Raw genomic sequence first — 21,071 nt, 5'->3', positions numbered from 1 at the left:
CCTTTTGTTTGAAATTGTTCTTAGTATACAAGATATAATGGATATAAAATTTGAAATTTCTGATTCTTTTTATGTAAAATTATAATTTATTCAAAGAAGCTTTTAAAGAAATATAAATTAAAAGATCACAATGAAGAACTTAAAATATAAATTAAAAGATATTACAATGTAGAATAATGTAGATTATATGGATTACAAAGTAGAACTTTCAATATATTTTTTTTTTTTTTGTATATCACTCATGAGTAAATGTGTCAACAATTAAAAAAAAATACTAAATATTAAGATCGTCAATACGCATAGAAAACAAATTACAAAATGTTGTAATTTTACGGAAAGAATAGTTTAAAATAAATATTTTTTTCTTCAAAATGGTTCAAAAATTACTAATAAAATTTTTTTTTTTTTAGCAAAAAGAATAAAAATATAACTTAACGACTACATTTAAACTTAAATATAAATAATTCTAATTGAATTAGAATCTTTTTTTTTTAAATATAAAAATACAAAAACTTTTTTTTTCTTTGTTAAAAAAAAGACTATCTTTCTTTTTCTCTTTAAATGAAAAATTCAAAAAAAATTTTTTGTTTTCTTTCTTCATTGATTAAAAAAATATTTTTTCATTCCTCTTAAAAACTACAAGGGTTTCAGTTCTGAACCAAGAAACTTGAATTTGGGTATTTGAAGAAATTCTTTTTTTTGCTCAATCTTATTTAAAGTAAAATCTTTTTGTAAATTACTATTTTGAAACTTGAATTTGGGTATTTGAAGAAATTCTTTTTTTTGCTCAATCTTATTTAAAGTAAAATCTTCTTGTAATTTACTATTTTTTTGTTTTTTTGATTTTTTCTCTTCAATTCTGTTATTAAGAAGAATTTTTAATTCGCATTCAGATAAAGAATCTGTTATTTCAAAATTATCGCCACAACAGGCATCATTATTTTTACAATATTTTATAAATGCTCGCCAACAATTATCGATTTGTAATACTTTTGGATGACCAATAACAATTAATAAAGATTTTGCTCTTGTAATTGTGACATTGAATCGCTGTAAATAGAATAAATAATGTTTTGCAAATTTTTCCCAAAATTATTCTTAATTTTAATATTTTATGTAGCAAATTTTTTTTTTTTAATATTTCTATAATGTTGATTGATTTGATTTTAATTTTTTTTTCAATAATAAATTAATTTAAGTAATTAGCATTTTTTTATAAATTTTTAAATTAAATTAAATTTAAATATTAAAATTGAAAAATTTTTCTATATAAAAAAATTATTTTCTTTAAAATCATTTTTATAGATTAAAATTTTTTAATAAAATACATACCTTTTCATCAGACAAAAATCCCACGTGATATTTTCCTTCATGTTTAAAGACTGCAGATCTAACAAGTGAAACAATGATTATATCCTTTTCTTGACCTTGAAAACTTTCAACAGTTCCAACAGCAATATTGAATAATTCTTTTTGATTGAGAATTTCTGTAATTAAGCTTGTTTGTGATCTAAATGGTGTCACGATACCGATATTGTTATCATTAATTTCAACACCATTAAATCCATCATCGAGTAATTTTTCAACATATTTAATGACAATTTTTGCCTCTTCTTCATTTGCGACGCTAAATAAATAAAATTAATTATTAAAATTATTCTAGAGTAAAAAAAAAATATTTTTTTTTTTCAAAGAAGATTTAAAAATAAAAAAAAAAAACCTGTGTAATGAATTTATCTCTTCGTATCCGTGTACTGCGTGAAAAATAATGGGAAATTTCTTTTTCGGTAAAATAGTCCAATTTTCGGCTATTTTAACATTTTCCCCGGCGCATGCAACTAATTCACCATCATAGAACATATCGTTTGGCAATCGAAGTATTGTCTCGTGACTTCGATAATTTTGCACGAGTTTTGTTATAAAATTTGGAAATTCTAATCAACAACATTGATAATTTAATTCTTTAAACAATTTATAAATTAAAAATATAGATTTAACTCATTAATTTTAAATACTGAAGATTTTATATATTTTTAAATAGAAGTTGTATTATAAATTTTTTCAGAAAATTTAATTATTAAAAATTATGATTTAAAAATCTAAATTATTTTTTTTTCAAATATTTAAATATAAAGTTATTCATAAATTCAAAAATTTTTAAAAATTTCAAGTATGAAAATTTTGTAAAATTTAATTATTGGCAAAAAAAATTTTGTAAAATTTAATTCTTAGCAAAAAATTGAATTGACAATTTTGGAAAATTTAATTATTTAAAAATTATTTAACAAAAATTCTTTGACAAATTAATTATTTTTCAAAAAATGTAATTAAAAATTGTATAAAATTCAAATATTTTTTGCAATTTGTAAGAAATCTTTAAAGGCAAAAATTTTAATTTAAAATATCCTGAAATTCAATTAATTCTAAAAAAAAATCTTAATTGTATTTATTTTAAAATTCAATTATTAATTGATTTATTTATTTTCAATAATTTAAATAAAGGAACTTCTGTTTGTTAATTTTCACGAAATAAAAAAAAATTCTTTGAAAATTCAATTATTTAAATTAATATTAAAATAAAAATTGTCTAAAATTCAATTATTATTTGAAATTTGTGTAATAGCAATTTCTAATTTTCAATGAAAAAAAAAAATTCAATTTATTTTCTTTTAATTTTATTTTTCTTTTCACTTGCATTTTTATTTTTAACTAATTTATTAAATTTTATTCTATTAATAATAAATTACGAGGAAACAAAAAAATATTTCAAATATTTTTAGTATTTATAAATAATTATAAATAAAAAATTAATTCAATACCTAACAAGTGTTCTCCATGTTTAGTCATAACAACCGGTCCCAATTGTTTTGGATCTCCAGACATAACAATTTGACAATCAAAATTTTTTTTAGTAATGGCAAATGGAATCATTGTTTCCGGTTTTGTTGCTTGTCCTGCTTCATCAATAAAAATATAATTAAAATAATGATTTAATGTGCCCAGTCGCAAAAATCTGAAATTATTTATAAGTATCAATATTAGATACATTATACACTCTGCTAGTGTAAAAGATATAAAAAATTTTAAAATATGAAAGAAAATTATATTTTTTAATTTTAATTTAAATATAATTTTTTTTTTTTAATTACAATTTGTTTATACTGATAAATATTCGGAAAAAAATAACATTTACCTTGCGCTTGAAACAAGCGTTGCAATAACTATTTTTTTAAATTTAATTTCCGAACTATGAAGATATTCAATTCCTCCACGTTCAAAATTCATGCAAATTTTGACATCATTAGGTATATTTTTTCTAAATATGAAAAATCGTCATAATTATTATTAATATCAAAAATCAAAATATATTCTTTATATTTTATACCTTTCGACTGATTTACTAGTCATACGATAAATATCGTCATCAGGTATTTTATATTTCAATAGTCTCCTTGTTATTTCATCAGCCGCAGCATTTGATGGAGTACAAATTAAAACATTATTGCCCCTTTTATTTATTTGACAAACTGCTTCGACAATTGTGGCAGTTTTTCCCGTTCCCGGTGGACCAAAAACTAAATAAGGCGACGGATACGATGACCGTCCAACAATTCTTTTAACTGCTTGAATTTGTTCGGGATTTTTTGCCACAGTCTCATTAAACCATTTTATGATATGACTGCATTTTTTTTTTTTTTAAAGTATTATAATTTTTTAATTATATAGTTATTATCAAAATAATTACTAAATTTTCTAATTATAAGTGTATGTTTAAAAAAATAATCATTTATTTTACTTACACCTCTGATTTAATTGCTAATAAATCATTATAAAGAAAAAACGAATTCAATGATCCATTACTATTGAATAATAATTCCAATGCAAATTGACAAACTCTAATTGGCCAATTGGAGTAATCGAGTTCCATAAAATAAACGTCATTTAGAGTGTGTTGTTTTTTGAATCTGTTAAAAAAAAACAAAAATAAAAAGTACCTGTAAATGGAGGATTTCAGGTCAAGTGATAAAATTGAGAAAAAATGGTTTTTCTTGTAATTATTTTTTTTTTCTCTTAAATATTAAAATAAATTTTTTTTATTAAAATATCAGTTTCGAAAACTTTTTTTAATGCTCTTTCGATTGGTAATATGCACAGGCTTTGGATCGACTTTAAGGCACAAAAAAAATCGTTTTAGTTGATTTATATTTCGAAAAAAAGTCAATTTTTTTAAAGCAAAATTTAATTGGTTAATAAATATTTTACTTTAAATAACTAATGTTAATAGATATTAAATTCATTTTATTAATTCTTTAATGAGAATAATTCTACAAAAATATTATCAAAAAAATTTATTTCGAATATTTCAAAATCGAACTAATTGTAAAACAAATTTTAAAAATTTTATTGGGACGCATGATTATGTTCTAAAAATCATTAGTCAGAATTTACATTTTATTGAATTTCATTTGTGATAATTAGTATTGAGCCGAATTTTTATTTGTTCGAATTAATATTTTGCATGATTTTTATCAAATCGATTTTCTATATTACAGAATTTTTATATAACCGAAAATTTACTTAACACACTGAAAAAATGATTTGGTATTGACAACCAAACTTTGGTTGGTATTTAAGCAACCAAAATTTTTTGTTGAATCAACAAAATTTGTTTGACACAACCAAAATTAGAAAAAAAGGATTTTTGTTGTCCTAACTAAAGTTTGATTGGGACAACAAAAATTTTGTTGATTCAACCAAAAAAATTTGGTTGCTTTTAAAGAATTTTTATTGGGTAGAATTTTATTGTACAAAATTTTCATTTTATTCATTCAGATGAATTTTCATTTGTTCGAATTTTTATTTGATATAATTTCTATATAACCGATTTTTCATACTTCAAAATTTTTAATTAACCGAATTTCTAATTAATGGAATTTTCATTTGTCCAAACTTGCAAATGACCGAACAAACAATCGATTTCGACGCGATTTTTAAAATCAACCAATCACAATTTTATGGATAATTTTTGATTGGTTGATTTTAAAAATCGCGCCAAAATCGATTGTTTGTTCGGCCATTTGCAATTTCGGACAAATGAAAATTCTATAAATTAGAAATTCTTTTAAATGATTTTTCGGTTAAGTAAAAATTCTGTAGTATGAAAAATCGGTTATATGGAAATTATATATATAGAAAATCGTTATGATGAAAATTATGCAAAATACTAATTCGAACAAATAAAAATTCGGCTCAAAAACTAATTATGACAAATGAAATTTGATAAAATGTAAATTCTGACTAATGATTTTTAGAACATAATCATGTGCCCCATTTTTTTTAAGGAGGACAAATTTCTAAAAAAAATTCTTAAAGTTCGATTTTTATAATTTTTTCAAGTCTGATTTAAGCAATTTATTCGAATTAAAAATTTTGTCATAATTTTTAGTTTTTATGGTAAAAAAAAAATTTCAGGCAATAATTAAGTTTTACAGATATTTAAATAAATTTTTTTTTTTAAATAATAATTTTGGAAGAGTTAAAGTTTTTTTTTTTTTTCTACAAAAATATGCACGGAGAGAAATTTCTTACTGTTTTCGTATGAAAACGACTTACTAATTTAGTAAAACAACTGCTGCGGCGTTAATAGCATAAAATTTATACCAAAACTACTCTTGGGCATACTAAAATAGTTCGAGTTGTTCTGGAGACATAAAGTGTTTCACTCCGAAAAAGTCAAATTTATTTTTGAGTTTCATTTTTTTTTTTTTGTCAAAAACATTTTTTTTAAAAAATTCATATTACCAATTGAAAGGGCATCAAAAAAGCTTTCGAAATTGATATTAATAAAAATTTAAAGACGGGATTTAATTTTTTCAAATTAATAAGATTCGTCATTTAAATTTAAGTATTTAATAAAAATATTTAAATTTTGAAGGTTAAATAAGTTGATGCTAATTACGTATAATAATTAAGGGCTTCCAAAATAATAGCTCTCGGTGATACTTTAATAATTTCAAATGAATGTTTCTGCACAATTTTAAAACGTGTTTCTATTTTTTGAACATCTACATTATTTCCTTCTTTTAAAAATGAAAGATCATCGTCATCATTTTTATTCAAACATATCGTAAAATGACCATCTTTGTTTGCACCACTAATTCTAATATTTTTTTTCTTTAAATTATTATCCAAAGAATCATTACTATAACATTCTTCTAAATATAGAAGTTTTTTAAACATTTCAAAGAAATCACATTCGTCAATATCATTTATTTCAGGCAACTTTTTGATGAAACATGTCCAAAATTTATCATTGGTTTTCATCATATTTGGTTTTAAAAGATTTTTTAATACTTCCACAAGTTCCTTTGGAACATTATAACTTGGAATTTCTTCTAATTTATCACTGAACAAGCTACGGGCATATTGTCTCTCACTTTAAAACAATAAATAAAAAATTTGAGCATTTATTATTTAAAGAAAATAATAAATAAATATTAATAATTACCGTGAAATTCTCGAGGACGAATACATTTTTTAATTTTTTTTTAATTACTCGTTCTCAATAAAAATTTATTTTCTGAAAATATAGAATCAAAGTGTGGTTTACATTATATTTTATATTTTACCTTCTAAATTCGGATAAATATATTTTTTTTCGTTCTTTCAAAAAAAAAAAAACATGGCATAAGCATTTTTTTAAGTACCCAAATTTTTGAGTTATAAATTTTTAAAAATTTGATTTTACGATGTTTTTTTTTAAAGTAGACCTATTTTTAATGAAATCTGATTCTAAAATTTGAAATTTTTACATAAAAAATAATTTTTTATCGAGGGGGAATTTACTCAGGTAGTCAAGTGTACACTCTTCCTGTAATACTTGTGTAATACCGTGTAATAATGCGTTATTACGGTGATGTAATAACGCAAAAAACTCTGTAATATCTCTGTAATAATGTGTAATACTCTGTAATAACGTGTAATACTTAGTAATAAGGGTAATATGAGATGTAATACCGGTAGTCAAGTGTACACGTTTTTAACTAGTAAATTCCCCCTCGTTTTTTATAAACAACATATAAATATTTGTGCAGGGTAAGTGCATCAATTACGACGCGTTCATAAAAAATCACTATTATTACTATTATATTTAATATAACTGTTGCAAAATGATTTTAAAAAATATTATTTTAATCTTTTTTTTGATACAATTACTAATAAAGATGCACATTTAAACAATTATTAATTTAATTATTTGAGATGAAATTTTTTCCTTCGCCGTAATTGAAACATTTTTAAGATTTCCATTGGCTTCAATTACGGTGGGCAAAATATCTTCAAAATAAACGTAATTTTGGTCACCGTAATTGATACAACGAAACTGATACAAACGCACCGCAATAGAAAATTACGGTATTAGTTTTAATTTCTCATATTTGTTTAAATAATCGATTTTTATAAAGTTAAAATTATTTTTTTAATATCTAAATAACATAAGCTTTTAGTTTAATAAGTCTTAAATTTACTTTATACAATAGAAATGGCGAATTTTCTGTTTCAAAGGTGTTTTGACTCGAATCGCGCCGTAATTAGTGCATTTACCCTATAGTTGTTTAAAATTAACAGTTAGATAATATTCAATAAATAATATTTATCTCAAACATAAAATTTCAGGCCTCAGATCGACATTAGATTTGCTCCACAATCAGATGATTGTGGAAGACGATTTTCAGGACGAAATGATGCGCGCGCATACTTTTTCTATTGTTGCGAATCGTTTAGTTTTGAAAATCGCCTTTAAAACGATACGATTTTGCCTATTGTGAAACCAACTTTAAGGCACAAGAAAAGTCGTTTTAGTCGATTTATATTTGAAAAAAGGTCGGAAAAGTCGATTTTTTTCAATTTTAACAAAGCTTAATTGGTTAATGAATATTTTACTTCAAATAACTAATATTACTTATTAGATATTAAATTCATTTTATTAATTCTGTAATGATAATAATTTTATATAAGAACATTATTAAAAATTATTAGAAATAATTGAATTTCAAAAGATTTTGTTAATTTTCTGAGAATAATTAAATTTTATAGAAATGAAAAAAAATGATTTCACATATTTAAATTTTTGAAAAATTGAATTACAATTTTAATTTAATACCATTGAAAATTTGGAAAATAATTTAATTTTTAAGATTTCTATTGAAAATTTGAAAAATAATTGAATTTAAATTGAAACTTTAAAAAATAATTGAATTTCAGTTGATTTTGAATTGAAAATTTTAAAAATAATTGAATTTTAGTTCATTTTAAATAGAATTTGAAAATAAATCTAATTCAACTGAAATTTTTAAAAATAATTGAATTTTAGTTGATTTTGAATTGATAATTTAAAAAATAATTGAATTTCAATCAAAATTTTGTAAAATAATTGACTTTTAATTGATTTTGAATTGAAAATTTTCCTAAAAAAAAATCCTACGGCTGTACTTTTTGATACAAATAAAACAAAAATAATTGATTTTTAGTTAATTTTAAATTGAAAATTTTCAAAATAAATGAATTTCAATTGAAATAAAGAAGATCTGCATTGCATACTAAAAAAATGTATTTTGTTTAAAATTTAAAAAAAAATTTTAAAAAAGTTGAAAAAGTCGCATTTCATTGAAATAAGTCGTAAAAGTCGTATAATCTGAGGCCTGTAAAATTTAAATATTATAGACTATTTCTTAGCATTAATTTAACTATTCTTAAATTTTAATAACCAGTTTATTATTAACTGAAATTCTGTATTTATTTATTTAGCAAATATTTTTCTCTATATGTATTACAAAAAATATAATTTATTTTCGTAAATTCTTCAGCGCAGCTCATCAATAATCATTTTAGAAATCTTGCGGGTAGTATCGTTTTTTTTTTGTTTTTGAATAATATTCTTTTAAAAATTCCTAAAATATAAGAATTTTTTTGGAAAAAAAAGATAATTTTTGTTTGATGAAAAAATCTATAAAAAAAAGAATTTTAGAAAAATGAATTGAAAACAAAAATTCGAAAAAATTAAAACCAACATAAAATTTAAGTAATTCTAAAAAACAATGAATTGAAAGAAAAAAAATTGGAAAAGAATAATGAAAAACAATTTTTGGAAATGAAGACAAAAAATTTAAGGAAATAGAAAGTTTGTATAAAAATAAATTGAATAAAAAATAGATAATTTTAAGAATCCCCAAAAAAAATGATATAATTTTGTTCTGTTTGTAAAAATAATTAAATAAATTGTAGGAAATTTTCAAAAATTTAATGAGAATAAAAAGTTAAATTGTAGTATAGAAAATTAAATTTTCGATAAAAATTCTCCTTACCAAACGCTATGGAATAATTGAGGTTAACAAATACGTTTTATTACAAGCTAATCAAAATTTTATTACCTATCCTGTAAGATTGAGTAAAAAAAGTATTGAAATTACATAAAATAAGCGGTTTTTAATTTGACAAAAGAAAATTTATAATTTTTGTTTTTTTAAATCTTAAAAAAAATTCCTTCTTCTGGTCTATTCCAAAAATGGAAAATTTTTTTTCATATAAATTAAACTAAATTGCTATATATTATGTTACACAATTCTATAAATGTATTTTTATAATTAAGAATTATTTTAATTATTAAAATGAAATGATTATAATAAAATAAATTTTACCAGTAATTTACAAGAAATTAAATTTTTTATCTTCCATGTGGTTGATGATCTTCCGTGTCGTTCCAAGAAATAATGCGAAAGAAGAGAACGCTATAATCAGAGTTGGGAAGTCACGCATAAAGGTCTGAGCACAACTGCGTCGAGTACGTAAAGGCCAAAAGCAGAATAGAAACGTAACCCACTACGTAATTGGATAGCAATCGGAAGAATAGAGAAAGGAGAAAAGGATAAACATTTTGTCTCATTTTTCCAATTGAGTTTGCGATTACGGTTTCGTTTTTATTATCCTCATACCTTAAAAGTATTGAACGGTCTCTGAAATTCTTTGGCAAAGAGAGAGACCTTTAATTATCGCCCTATAAAAATGGCACTGAATAATCCGGAACGCAACCGGAATAATGAGTTAAAGAACGACAAACAATGTGTCTATCCTTCTCTAACTCATTCTTCGGGTTTCGTTTGCGATTACGATTCCGGTTACGTTTCTATTCTGCTCAGGCCTATAAACATTGATTTTAATAAGGGATCGTTACATTTACATACATTTTGAGGTTAGGAAGCCCAATTCCCGTATTCGTTTCACGTACACTCTTGGTCGTATATGCCTACACTTTTTTGTCATGTTGTCATGGCAACACGTGCGTTAGAAAAGAACAAAAAAGTGTAGGCATACATATCTGGCCACGAGTGTACCCGACTTTATATAAAAATGTAAGGTTCGTTTCCATTGTCCCCACTCGCCATTTGTCATAATTCTCATGACAAATGAGGAGTGGGAACTTTGGCAAGTGAGGAAAATGGAAACCAACCGTAAAGGATTAAAGGCAATTCTACAATAGCCAAGTCCAAGAAAATCATGAGTACAAATGAGATAGTAGACTACCTATTTTTCTTAAACTGGTTTTTTTTTGGACTTGGCTTTTGGGAGAGCAAAACTAAATTATATTTAGCTATTCTCATAGAGAATTCCCCAAAAAATTTAAAAGTTTTTATAGGCAGAGACGATTAAATTTAGTAACTTGTTTTATTCTCCCGGAGACAAAGAAATTCCACTTTAAAGTGGAATATCCAAAATGTGACACTTTTATAGGGGATTTAGGGTGAAATTACATGCAGGCGTAAAAGTTACAACTTTCGTAACTAGCCATTTCTCAATTCTCGTCAACTACCGCACCTTTTTTTTAGTAAAAATTTAGTAACTTTATTTTTAAAGTTAAAAGTTACTAAATTTTGACTAGAGCAGGGTGCGGTAGTTGACGATAATTATGACAAATGGCGAGTAGGGACAATGGAAACCAACCAACGAGATGTGAATAAAGTTTATTAATTAAGGTGAAATCACATGTAAAAATTTGAAGAAGCAATTTTTTAGTAAATATTTATTGTAAAAATGATTAAAGGAAAATTATAAATTAATTTTTACATTTAACACTGATGAAGATGATTTCTAATTAAATTAGAATTTAAAAAAAAAAACGATTTCTGTCTCTTTTTTCTTTTAAAACTCATTTAACAATATGTTCTCTTTTGCTTGCAAAACAATTTAAACAAAAAAAAAGTAATTTTAAATTACTTTTTTACTATAAAATCTCCTAAGGTAAAAGTCCTCATAATTCTTTTCTGACCTGTTTCTGTCTCATGAATCCTATTATTAAGAAGAATTTTTATTTCACTATTAGATAAAACATTTGACAATTGAAAACTATCGCCACGACATGCTTTATTGTCTGTGCAATATTTTATAAATTTTCCCCAACAATTATCTATTTGCAGGACTTTTGGATGTCCAATAACAATAATTAAACATTTTGATCGTGTTATTGTCACATTAAACCTCTGCAAAAAGAGTAAATAAATGTATATTTTATAAAAGTTTTATTTAAAATGCCTTAATATAAAAAAATGTTTAGAAAACGATAAAATTTTCTAAACTTTTTCTTTTTATATTAAAACATTTTAAATAAGAGCGTCTTTTTCTATCGATAATGACGCTTGCCTGCAGGTTACCATTGGCAACGCACGGTTATGAGTAAGACAGAAAATTTGAATATTCAAATTTTCTTTCTCACTCACTCTCATGCGTTGCCATAGTAACCTGCAGGCAGCCAAAAAGATGTGAGAGTGTCTTAAGAGAAATGTTATAGCGCAAGCGCAGTTTCTACTTGGTTCAATTTTGAAATGGGGGAATCACCTATTCATTTCATCGAAATTACAAATGTTCGAACAAAGTATTTAAGCGCGAAATTTAAATTTGTCTACCAAATTATAACTTTCTTTTTTAATATTATTTAATTCAGTAAAGTGACAACTCGTGTAAATGAAAGTTCAAGCAAATTAAATTTCGATGAATGACAAATTTTCTTAAATAAAAATTCTATTTAATAAATTTTTGTTTCAATAAAAATTATATTTAGTAAAAATCTGGTTAAATAAGTTTTTTTTTTAAATTCAGATTCCTTTCAAAAGAAATTCTGTTAAATCCGAATTCAATTAAATTAAAATATTGTTAAGGGCAAATAATAATATTCAGATAAATCTGACCCAATAAATTTTTTTAACAAAAGGCACTTACCTTTTCATCAGACAAAAATCCAACATGATATTTTCCATCGTGTTCAAAAATTGCAGAACGTACTAATGAAACAATAATAATATCCTTTTCTTGACCTTGAAAACTTTCTACAGTTCCAACTGCAATATTGGATAATTCTTTTTGATTGAGAATTTCTGTAATTAAGCTTGTTTGTGATCTAAATGGTGTCACGATACCGATATTGTTTTCATTAATTTCAACACCATTAAATCCATCATCGAGTAATTTTTCAACATATTTAATGACAATTTTTGCCTCTTCTTCATTTGCGACGCTAAATAAATAAAATTAATTATTAAAATTATTCTAGAGTAAAAAAAAATATTTTTTTTTTCAAAGAAGATTTAAAAATAAAAAAAAAACCTGTGTAATGAATTTATCTCTTCGTATCCGTGTACTGCGTGAAAAATAATGGGAAATTTCTTTTTCGGTAAAATAGTCCAATTTTCGGCTATTTTAACATTTTCCCCGGCGCATGCAACTAATTCACCATCATAGAACATATCGTTTGGCAATCGAAGTATTGTCTCGTGACTTCGATAATTTTGCACGAGTTTTGTTATAAAATTTGGATCATATTTATTATCGTTATCTTTTTTGTAAAGATCACTTTTTTCCATTAAATGTTCAAGCATCGATTTGCCTAAAATAAATGTAGACATATTTTTTGATTAAAATTTTTTTTTTTGAAAAATAAAATTTTTTTTGAAAATTAAATTATTTTCAAAAAATTAAATTAAATTTTCATTTAATTCAATAATTTTTCTAAATTCTCAATCAAATTTTACAAAATTTCAATGAATTAAAATTTTTTCGAAAAGACAATTACTTTTAAAATTACAATTCAAATTTTTGAGAAACTTAATTTTTTTTCTGAATTTTGAATAAATTTTCTTTTTTAAACTAAGAATTAATTTAAAAATTGTTTAAAATTAAAATAAAAAAATTAATTGCAACTCTTTCAAAATTGAATTATTTCCATAAAATTAGATTAATTTACTAAAAATTTTTTAACTAAAACTCTTAGAAAATTTTATATCATTTTCAGAAATTTCAATCAACATTAATTTAAATTTAAAATATCCTAAAATTGTATTAATTATAAAAAATTATAATTGTTTTTATTTAAAAATTCAATTATAATTGATTTCGTCGGTTGGATGCAGAAACGTGCCACTTCAGAGCAGTCTTGAAAAACGAGTCATTTCAAAAAACATTTGAGAAACCTGCCATTCCAGCTGAGATTTGGAAAACATGCCAATTCAGAATTGATGTTCGTTTTTTTTTCTTTAGGTTGACACTACTGAAAGATTATAAACTTGTACGAAAATGACTTTTCATGTTGTATTTTACATGTTTGTTATTATTGTTTGAAAAAAGAGTATTTTAATGAATTTATTAAATAAATTTGTTAATTATTCATTATTTGATTAACAATTTCTAAAATCATGGCATATTTATTAAACAAATTTAAAAGTATAACCAACACTCTCAATAAAATTAAAATAATCCGTAATTCAAAATGTTTAAAAATATTATATTTTCAAAAAAAAGTAATAACTAATAAAATAAATAAAGAATAATTATAATAGAAAAAAGTTAATTAATTATAATACAATTAAAATAAATAAAACAAAAAGAAATAAATAAAATAATTATTAAAAATAGTAATGAAAAAATCTTTTGTAAAAATTTATAACAATTCAATACTGCCAACCTAAAAAAAAAAACGAACGTCAATTCTGAATTGGCATGTTTTCCAAATCTCAGCTGGAATGGCAGGTTTCTCAAATGTTTTATGAAATGACTCGTTTTTCAAGACTACTCTGAAGTGGCACGTTTCTGCATCTAACCGACGATTTATTTATTTTCAATAATTTAAATAAAGGAACTTCTGTTTGTTAATTATCACATAATAAATAAAATTCTTCAAAAATTCAATTATTTATAATATTATTAAATTAAAAATTTGTCTAAAATTCAATTATTATTGTTTGAAATTTGTGTAATAGCAATTTCTAATTTTCTCTAAGCAATTCTAATTTAAAAAAAAAATTCAATTTATTTTTCTTTTAATTTTATTTCTTTTTACTTGCATTTTTATATTTAAGGTAATTAATTAAATTTCTTCTATTTATTATAAATTAAGAGGAAACAAAAAAAAATATTTCCAATATTTTTAATATTTATGAATAATTATAATAAAAATTAATTCAATACCAAGCAAATGTTTGCCGTATTTTGTCATTACAACCGGTCCTAATTGTTTTGGATCTCCTGACATTACAATTTGACATTTCCTGTGTTTTTCAGTAATAGCAAATGGAATCATTGTTTCAGGTTGTGTTGCTTGACCTGCTTCATCAATAAAAATATAATTAAAATAATGATTTAATGTGCCCAGTCGCAAAAATCTGAAATTATTTATAAGTATCAATATTAGATTCATTATACACTCTGCTAGTGTAAAAGATATAAAAAATTTTAAAATATGAAAGAAAATTATATTTTTTAATTTTAATTTAAATATAATTTTTTTTTTTTAATTACAATTTGTTTATACTGATAAATATTCGGAAAAAAATAACATTTACCTTGCGCTTGAAACAAGCGTTGCAATAACTATTTTTTTAAATTTAATTTCCGAACTATGAAGATATTCAATTCCTCCACGTTCAAAATTCATGCAAATTTTGACATCATTAGGTATATTTTTTCTAAATATGAAAAATCGTCATAATTATTATTAATATCAAAAATCAAAATATATTCTTTATATTTTATACCTTTCGACTGATTTACTAGTCATACGATAAATATCGTCATCAGGTATTTTATATTTCAATAGTCTCCTTGTTATTTCATCAGCCGCAGCATTTGATGGAGTACAAATTAAAACATTATTGCCCCTTTTATTTATTTGACAAACTGCTTCGACAATTGTGGCAGTTTTTCCCGTTCCCGGTGGACCAAAAACTAAATAAGGCGACGGATACGATGTTCGTCCAACAATTCTTTCAACTGCTTGCATTTGCTCGGGATTTTTTGCCACAGTCTCATTAAACCATTTTGTGATTTGACTGCATTTTTTTTTTAAAGTATTATAATTTTTTAATTATATACTTATTATCAAAATAATTAGTATAATTTTTTAAGTACAATAATTATCAAAATAATTAATAAATTTTCTAATTATAAGTGTATATTTAAAAAAATAATCATTTATTTTACTTACACCTCTGATTCAATTGCTAATCTCTTATCATAAAGAAGAAACTTATTAAGTTTTTCATCGCCATTCAATAATTCTAAAGCATAATGACAAACTCTAATCGGCCAATTTGAATAATCGAGTTCTATATAATAATACTCATTTGCATTGTGTTGTTTCTCGAAACTGTTAAAAAAAAAAATTAGTGCTTTTTTTCTAATAAAAACAACATTGATTTTTCTAATTTATTTAGTAGTAAATTTTAATTGTCAAAAAGTTAATTACACTAATTCAAATCGATTAAAAACATTTTTAAAAAACAATTAATAAATATTAAAAGATTTTTTTTTCTCAAAATTGTGTGTAATTTTAAATAAACTTTTCCAAAATCTGATGCAAAAAATGAGAGAAAAATTACTTTTCATTTCATTATAATCAGGTCTTGGATCGACTTTAAGGCACTAAAAAGTCGTTTTAGTCGATTTATATTATAAAAAAAAGTCGATTTTTTTTATTTAAACAAAATTTAATTGGTTAATAAATATTTTACTTTAAATAACTGTTATTAGATATATTAAATACATTTTACTAATTCTGTAATGATAATAATTCTATAAAAATATTATCAAGAAAATTTATTTCGAATATTTAAAAATCAAACTAATTGTAAAACAAATTTTCAAAATTTTATTTAAGTAAGACAAATTTAAAAAAAAATTTTTAAAAAAAAGTTGAACTTTTTAGAAATAATTGAATTTTCAAAGATTTACAATTTTTTATTTTTAAAATTAATTGAACTTCAAGAGATTTTTAATTTAATATTATTGATGATTTCACTAAAATATTTATTAGAAATTGCAGACAAAAATACAATAATTTGAAAACTTTTTAAGTTAAAAAATGATTTTAGATAGTTGAATTTTCGAAGAATATTATAAAAATCATAAAAAAATAATTGAATTTCAGTAGAGTTATAATTGAAATTATTAAATTTCAAAAAATTTTAGAAGCTTTTCAATTTTAATTTTTGAAAATAATTGAATTTTAATTAATTTTGAATTGAAATTTTTGAAAATAATTGAATTTTAATTGGTTTTGAATTGAATTTTTAGAAAATATTTGAATTTTAGTTGATTTTAAATAGAAAATTTTTGAAAATAATTGAATTTCAGTTGATTTGGAATTTAATTTTTTGAAAATAATTTAAGAATTTATTAGAAATTACAGACAAAAATTGAAATAAAAAATTTTTTTTTTAAATTTGAAAATAATTTTAAATATAGTTAAATTTCAGACAACAATATTATAATAAAAGAAATTTCTATTGATTTTTGTTGATGAAGAATTTATTAAAAATCACATATAAAAATTGAATTCCAAAAGTTTTTAATTGTAAAATCCTTTCAGATAACTGAAAATTAAAATTTTCTCAAATAATTAAATTTCAAGTGATTTTGAATTAAAATTTTTTGGTAATTTTATTTGCTAATTTTTTTTTTTTGAAAATTATAAACTATTATTTTTCATAAAAATTTTAATTGAAAAATTTTTTAAGATAATTGAATTTGTCAAGAATCATTAAAATTATTGAAAATAATTAATTAAATAAAGAATTTTAGATAAAAATTTGTTAAATAATTGAAATAAAGAAGATCTGCATTACATAATAAAAAAACGTATTTTGTTTAAAAATTTTTGTAAAAAAAAATGTAAAAAAAAGTCGAATTTTATTAAAAATGAGTTAAAAAAAAGTCGGTAAAATTTGAAACATTCGTATATAATACGAGGCCTGAATTTATCTTAATTAAAGTAAATTATAAATTAAATTATAAAATTAATAAATAAAATTAGAATAAAATTATATTTACCCTACAGGATAAACGGGTTCAACTAAAATATGATTGAAGTGTATTTCAATAATTTTCAATGGATATTTTATACTATTTCCTTCTTTTCGAACGTCTACGCAAGTTTCTTTTTTTAAAAAACAAAAATCCTCTTCAATATTTAATATTATCATAAAACAATGCGATTTATCTGTTGATAAAATTTTAATTTTTTGCATCTTCAGTGTATTTTCTAGGGACTCATTATTATAACATTCCTCTAAATAGAGTAGATTTGTTAACATAGAGAAATAATCACATTCCTCAATTTCATCAATGAGATGTAATTTTTTGATAAATGTTGTCCAAAATTTATCAACAACATTTGATTTATTTGTTTTTAAATTATTTTTTAAAATTTTTAACAATTTCAAAGGTACAGCATAAGGTGGTATTGATAATAAATCATCTCTTAAAAGTTCCTTATAAGGCCACTGTGTTGAAAATTGTTTTCTATAAAAGTATAAAATTTTTATTTCTACAAATTATTATATTAAAATAATAAAAAAAAAAAAAATACTAAAAAATAGATTTTTTTATTTTAAATGCATTTTTTTTACAGTTTTAAAGAAAAATTTGGTTTATTAAAAAAAATTTTTTCAATTTAATTTATTTAAAAAATATTTTAGGTATTCTAATTAATTGATAATTAATTTCTAATTAACAAACTATAATTACCTTCTCCTTGATAAAAACATTTTCTAAAATGATATTATTTACTTGTTTTCGACAAAATTTATTTTCTGAAATTATAAAATTTTATGTTATTCAAAATATGTGACACGCTTTGAAGAAAAGGGATCTTAGAAATTAAACGAATTATATGTTATATATGATATTACGATAATTTTACCGTGATTAAAAGTTTATTTTTATTTATATGTAAAATTAAAATCAGTTTTATTGAATATTTATTGAGAATTGATCTTTTTTCTGTATTTTCATTTTAAAACATAACCTATAATTTTTTGCATCTTAAAGAGGTCTCTTTCTTCAGCGTGCGTCCTACATTATGTTCTTAAAAAATAGTTATTATCTATATTATTATAAGGGACTGTTATTTTTTTTAAAATATATTTTTATATAAATTCAGAGAAAAAATACACAAGTCTCAGAGGCAAATAAATATTTATTTGTTTCGAATAAATTTTATTTGCCCTTAAAGCCAGGTCCTAGTAAGGCAGCACCACCTATATCGAAACTAAAATTTTGGAAAATTATTTACAGTATTTACTTGAAAGCAAGACAATAAAATACTTTTACCTTTAGGATAATTGATTATTGTCAAGAAATATACCAGCTAAAACTTTTTTTGAGTTAAAATAATGAAAAAAAATTAATGACGATAAATTACATATGAGCATATTTTTTTACGAAAACTTTTAAAATATTTTCTCGGAAATAACAAAAAAGAATGCAATTTTCATTTGGAGAATTAATAAACACTAAAAAATATACCAGATAAGATTCACCAATCACGAAAATAACAACAAAAACTTTTTTTTAACATAACATATTGACACTATTTTTACTGATTTTGACAGCCATTTAGTAGATAATAAATGTCACAAGTTATTTCGTGATTATTTTAACTCAAAAAAGTTTTAGCTGGTATATTTCTTGACAATAATCAATTATCCTAAAGGAAAAACTATTTTATTGTCTTGCTTTCAAGTAAATACTGTAAATAATTTTCCAAAATTTTAGTTTCGATATAGGTGGTGCTGCCTTACTAGGACCTATTCTTAAGGGACAAGAAAAGTCGTTTTAGTCGATTTATATTTGAAAAAAGGTCGGAAAAGTCGATTTTTTTCAATTTTAACAAAGCTTAATTGGTTAATGAATATTTTACTTCAAATAACTAATATTACTTATTAGATATTAAATTCATTTAATTAATTCTGTAATGATAATAATTTTATATAAGAACATTATTAAAAATTATTAGAAATAATTGAATTTCAAAAGATTTTGTTAATTTTCTGAGAATAATTAAATTTTACAGAAATGAAAAAAAATGATTTCACATATTTAAATTTTTGAAAAATTGAATTACAATTTTAATTTAATACCATTGAAAATTTGGAAAATAATTTAATTTTTAAGATTTCTATTGAAAATTTGAAAAATAATTGAATTTAAATTGAAACTTTGAAAAATAATTGAATTTCAGTTGATTTTGAATTGAAAATTTTAAAAATAATTGAATTTTAGTTCATTTTAAATAGAATTTGAAAATAAATCTAATTCAACTGAAATTTTTAAAAATAATTGAATTTTAGTTGATTTTGAATTGATAATTTAAAAAATAATTGAATTTCAATCAAAATTTTGTAAAATAATTGACTTTTAATTGATTTTGAATTGAAAATTTTCCTAAAAAAAAATCCTACGGCTGTACTTTTTGATACAAATAAAACAAAAATAATTGATTTTTAGTTAATTTTAAATTGAAAATTTTCAAAATAAATGAATTTCAATTGAAATAAAGAAGATCTGCATTGCATACTAAAAAAATGTATTTTGTTTAAAATTTAAAAAAAAATTTTAAAAAAGTTGAAAAAGTCGCATTTCATTGAAATAAGTCGTAAAAGTCGTATAATCTGAGGCCTGTAAAATTTAAATATTATAGACTATTTCTTAGCATTAATTTAACTATTCTTAAATTTTAATAACCAGTTTATTATTAACTGAAATTCTGTATTTATTTATTTAGCAAATATTTTTCTCTATATGTATTACAAAAAATATAATTTATTTTCGTAAATTCTTCAGCGCAGCTCATCAATAATCATTTTAGAAATCTTGCGGGTAGTATCGTTTTTTTTTTGTTTTTGAATAATATTCTTTTAAAAATTCCTAAAATATAAGAATTTTTTTGGAAAAAAAAGATAATTTTTGTTTGATGAAAAAATCTATAAAAAAAAGAATTTTAGAAAAATGAATTGAAAACAAAAATTCGAAAAAATTAAAACCAACATAAAATTTAAGTAATTCTAAAAAACAATGAATTGAAAGAAAAAAAATTGGAAAAGAATAATGAAAAACAATTTTTGGAAATGAAGACAAAAAATTTAAGGAAATAGAAAGTTTGTATAAAAATAAATTGAATAAAAAATAGATAATTTTAAGAATCCCCAAAAAAAATGATATAATTTTGTTCTGTTTGTAAAAATAATTAAATAAATTGTAGGAAATTTTCAAAAATTTAATGAGAATAAAAAGTTAAATTGTAGTATAGAAAATTAAATTTTCGATAAAAATTCTCCTTACCAAACGCTATGGAATAATTGAGGTTAACAAATACGTTTTATTACAAGCTAATCAAAATTTTATTACCTATCCTGTAAGATTGAGTAAAAAAAGTATTGAAATTACATAAAATAAGCGGTTTTTAATTTGACAAAAGAAAATTTATAATTTTTGTTTTTTTAAATCTTAAAAAAAATTCCTTCTTCTGGTCTATTCCAAAAATGGAAAATTTTTTTTCATATAAATTAAACTAAATTGCTATATATTATGTTACACAATTCTATAAATGTATTTTTATAATTAAGAATTATTTTAATTATTAAAATGAAATGATTATAATAAAATAAATTTTACCAGTAATTTACAAGAAATTAAATTTTTTATCTTCCATGTGGTTGATGATCTTCCGTGTCGTTCCAAGAAATAATGCGAAA

The 21,071-nt window shown here is 21.9% G+C and overlaps 2 protein-coding genes across 2 annotated transcripts; both read right to left on the bottom strand.

Annotated features, from left to right (window-relative positions):
* Positions 1-627: 627 nt before the first annotated feature.
* LOC127286508 (putative helicase mov-10-B.2) lies at positions 628-9,770 on the bottom strand. Its single transcript, XM_051312953.1, has 10 exons — positions 9,696-9,770; positions 6,509-6,580; positions 5,960-6,436; positions 3,801-3,965; positions 3,386-3,679; positions 3,194-3,316; positions 2,820-3,013; positions 1,721-1,934; positions 1,333-1,627; positions 628-1,050 (listed from the first exon to the last, which is right to left on the bottom strand). The coding sequence occupies exons 2-10, from the start codon at positions 6,532-6,534 to the stop codon at positions 637-639; spliced, it is 2,202 nt and encodes a 733-aa protein (XP_051168910.1). The 5' UTR covers positions 6,535-6,580; positions 9,696-9,770; the 3' UTR covers positions 628-636.
* A 1,295-nt stretch (positions 9,771-11,065) lies between these two features.
* LOC127286509 (putative helicase mov-10-B.1) lies at positions 11,066-21,071 on the bottom strand. The gene is made up of 10 exons (XM_051312954.1): positions 20,992-21,071; positions 18,064-18,128; positions 17,368-17,838; positions 15,524-15,685; positions 15,075-15,368; positions 14,883-15,005; positions 14,509-14,702; positions 12,652-12,931; positions 12,268-12,562; positions 11,066-11,531 (listed from the first exon to the last, which is right to left on the bottom strand). The coding sequence occupies exons 2-10, from the start codon at positions 18,081-18,083 to the stop codon at positions 11,265-11,267; spliced, it is 2,106 nt and encodes a 701-aa protein (XP_051168911.1). The 5' UTR covers positions 18,084-18,128; positions 20,992-21,071; the 3' UTR covers positions 11,066-11,264.

This window comes from Leptopilina boulardi, unplaced genomic scaffold (assembly GCF_019393585.1).
Source record: "Leptopilina boulardi isolate dan_hultmark-lab unplaced genomic scaffold, ZJU_Lbou_2.1 LbouV2_362, whole genome shotgun sequence".
Classification (NCBI taxonomy): Eukaryota; Metazoa; Arthropoda; class Insecta; order Hymenoptera; family Figitidae; genus Leptopilina; species Leptopilina boulardi.
This window is presented reverse-complemented; position numbering and strand designations above follow the sequence as displayed.

Bases quoted from the DNA above. Each gene is read 5' to 3' on its own strand.
- LOC127286509 (XM_051312954.1), bottom strand. From the start codon at position 18,083: ATGTTTTTATCAAGGAGAAG. The intron at 12,932-14,508 runs GTATTGAATTAA...CATTTATTTTAG, and splicing joins ATACGGCAAACATTTGCTTG to GCAAATCGATGCTTGAACAT. The intron at 11,532-12,267 runs GTAAGTGCCTTT...CTCTTTTTGCAG, and splicing joins GATTTTTGTCTGATGAAAAG to AGGTTTAATGTGACAATAAC.
- LOC127286508 (XM_051312953.1), bottom strand. From the start codon at position 6,534: ATGTATTCGTCCTCGAGAATTTCACG. The intron at 3,317-3,385 runs GTATAAAATATA...TTTCATATTTAG, and splicing joins ACTAGTAAATCAGTCGAAAG to AAAAAATATACCTAATGATG. The intron at 3,014-3,193 runs GTAAATGTTATT...AAATAATTTCAG, and splicing joins ACGCTTGTTTCAAGCGCAAG to ATTTTTGCGACTGGGCACAT.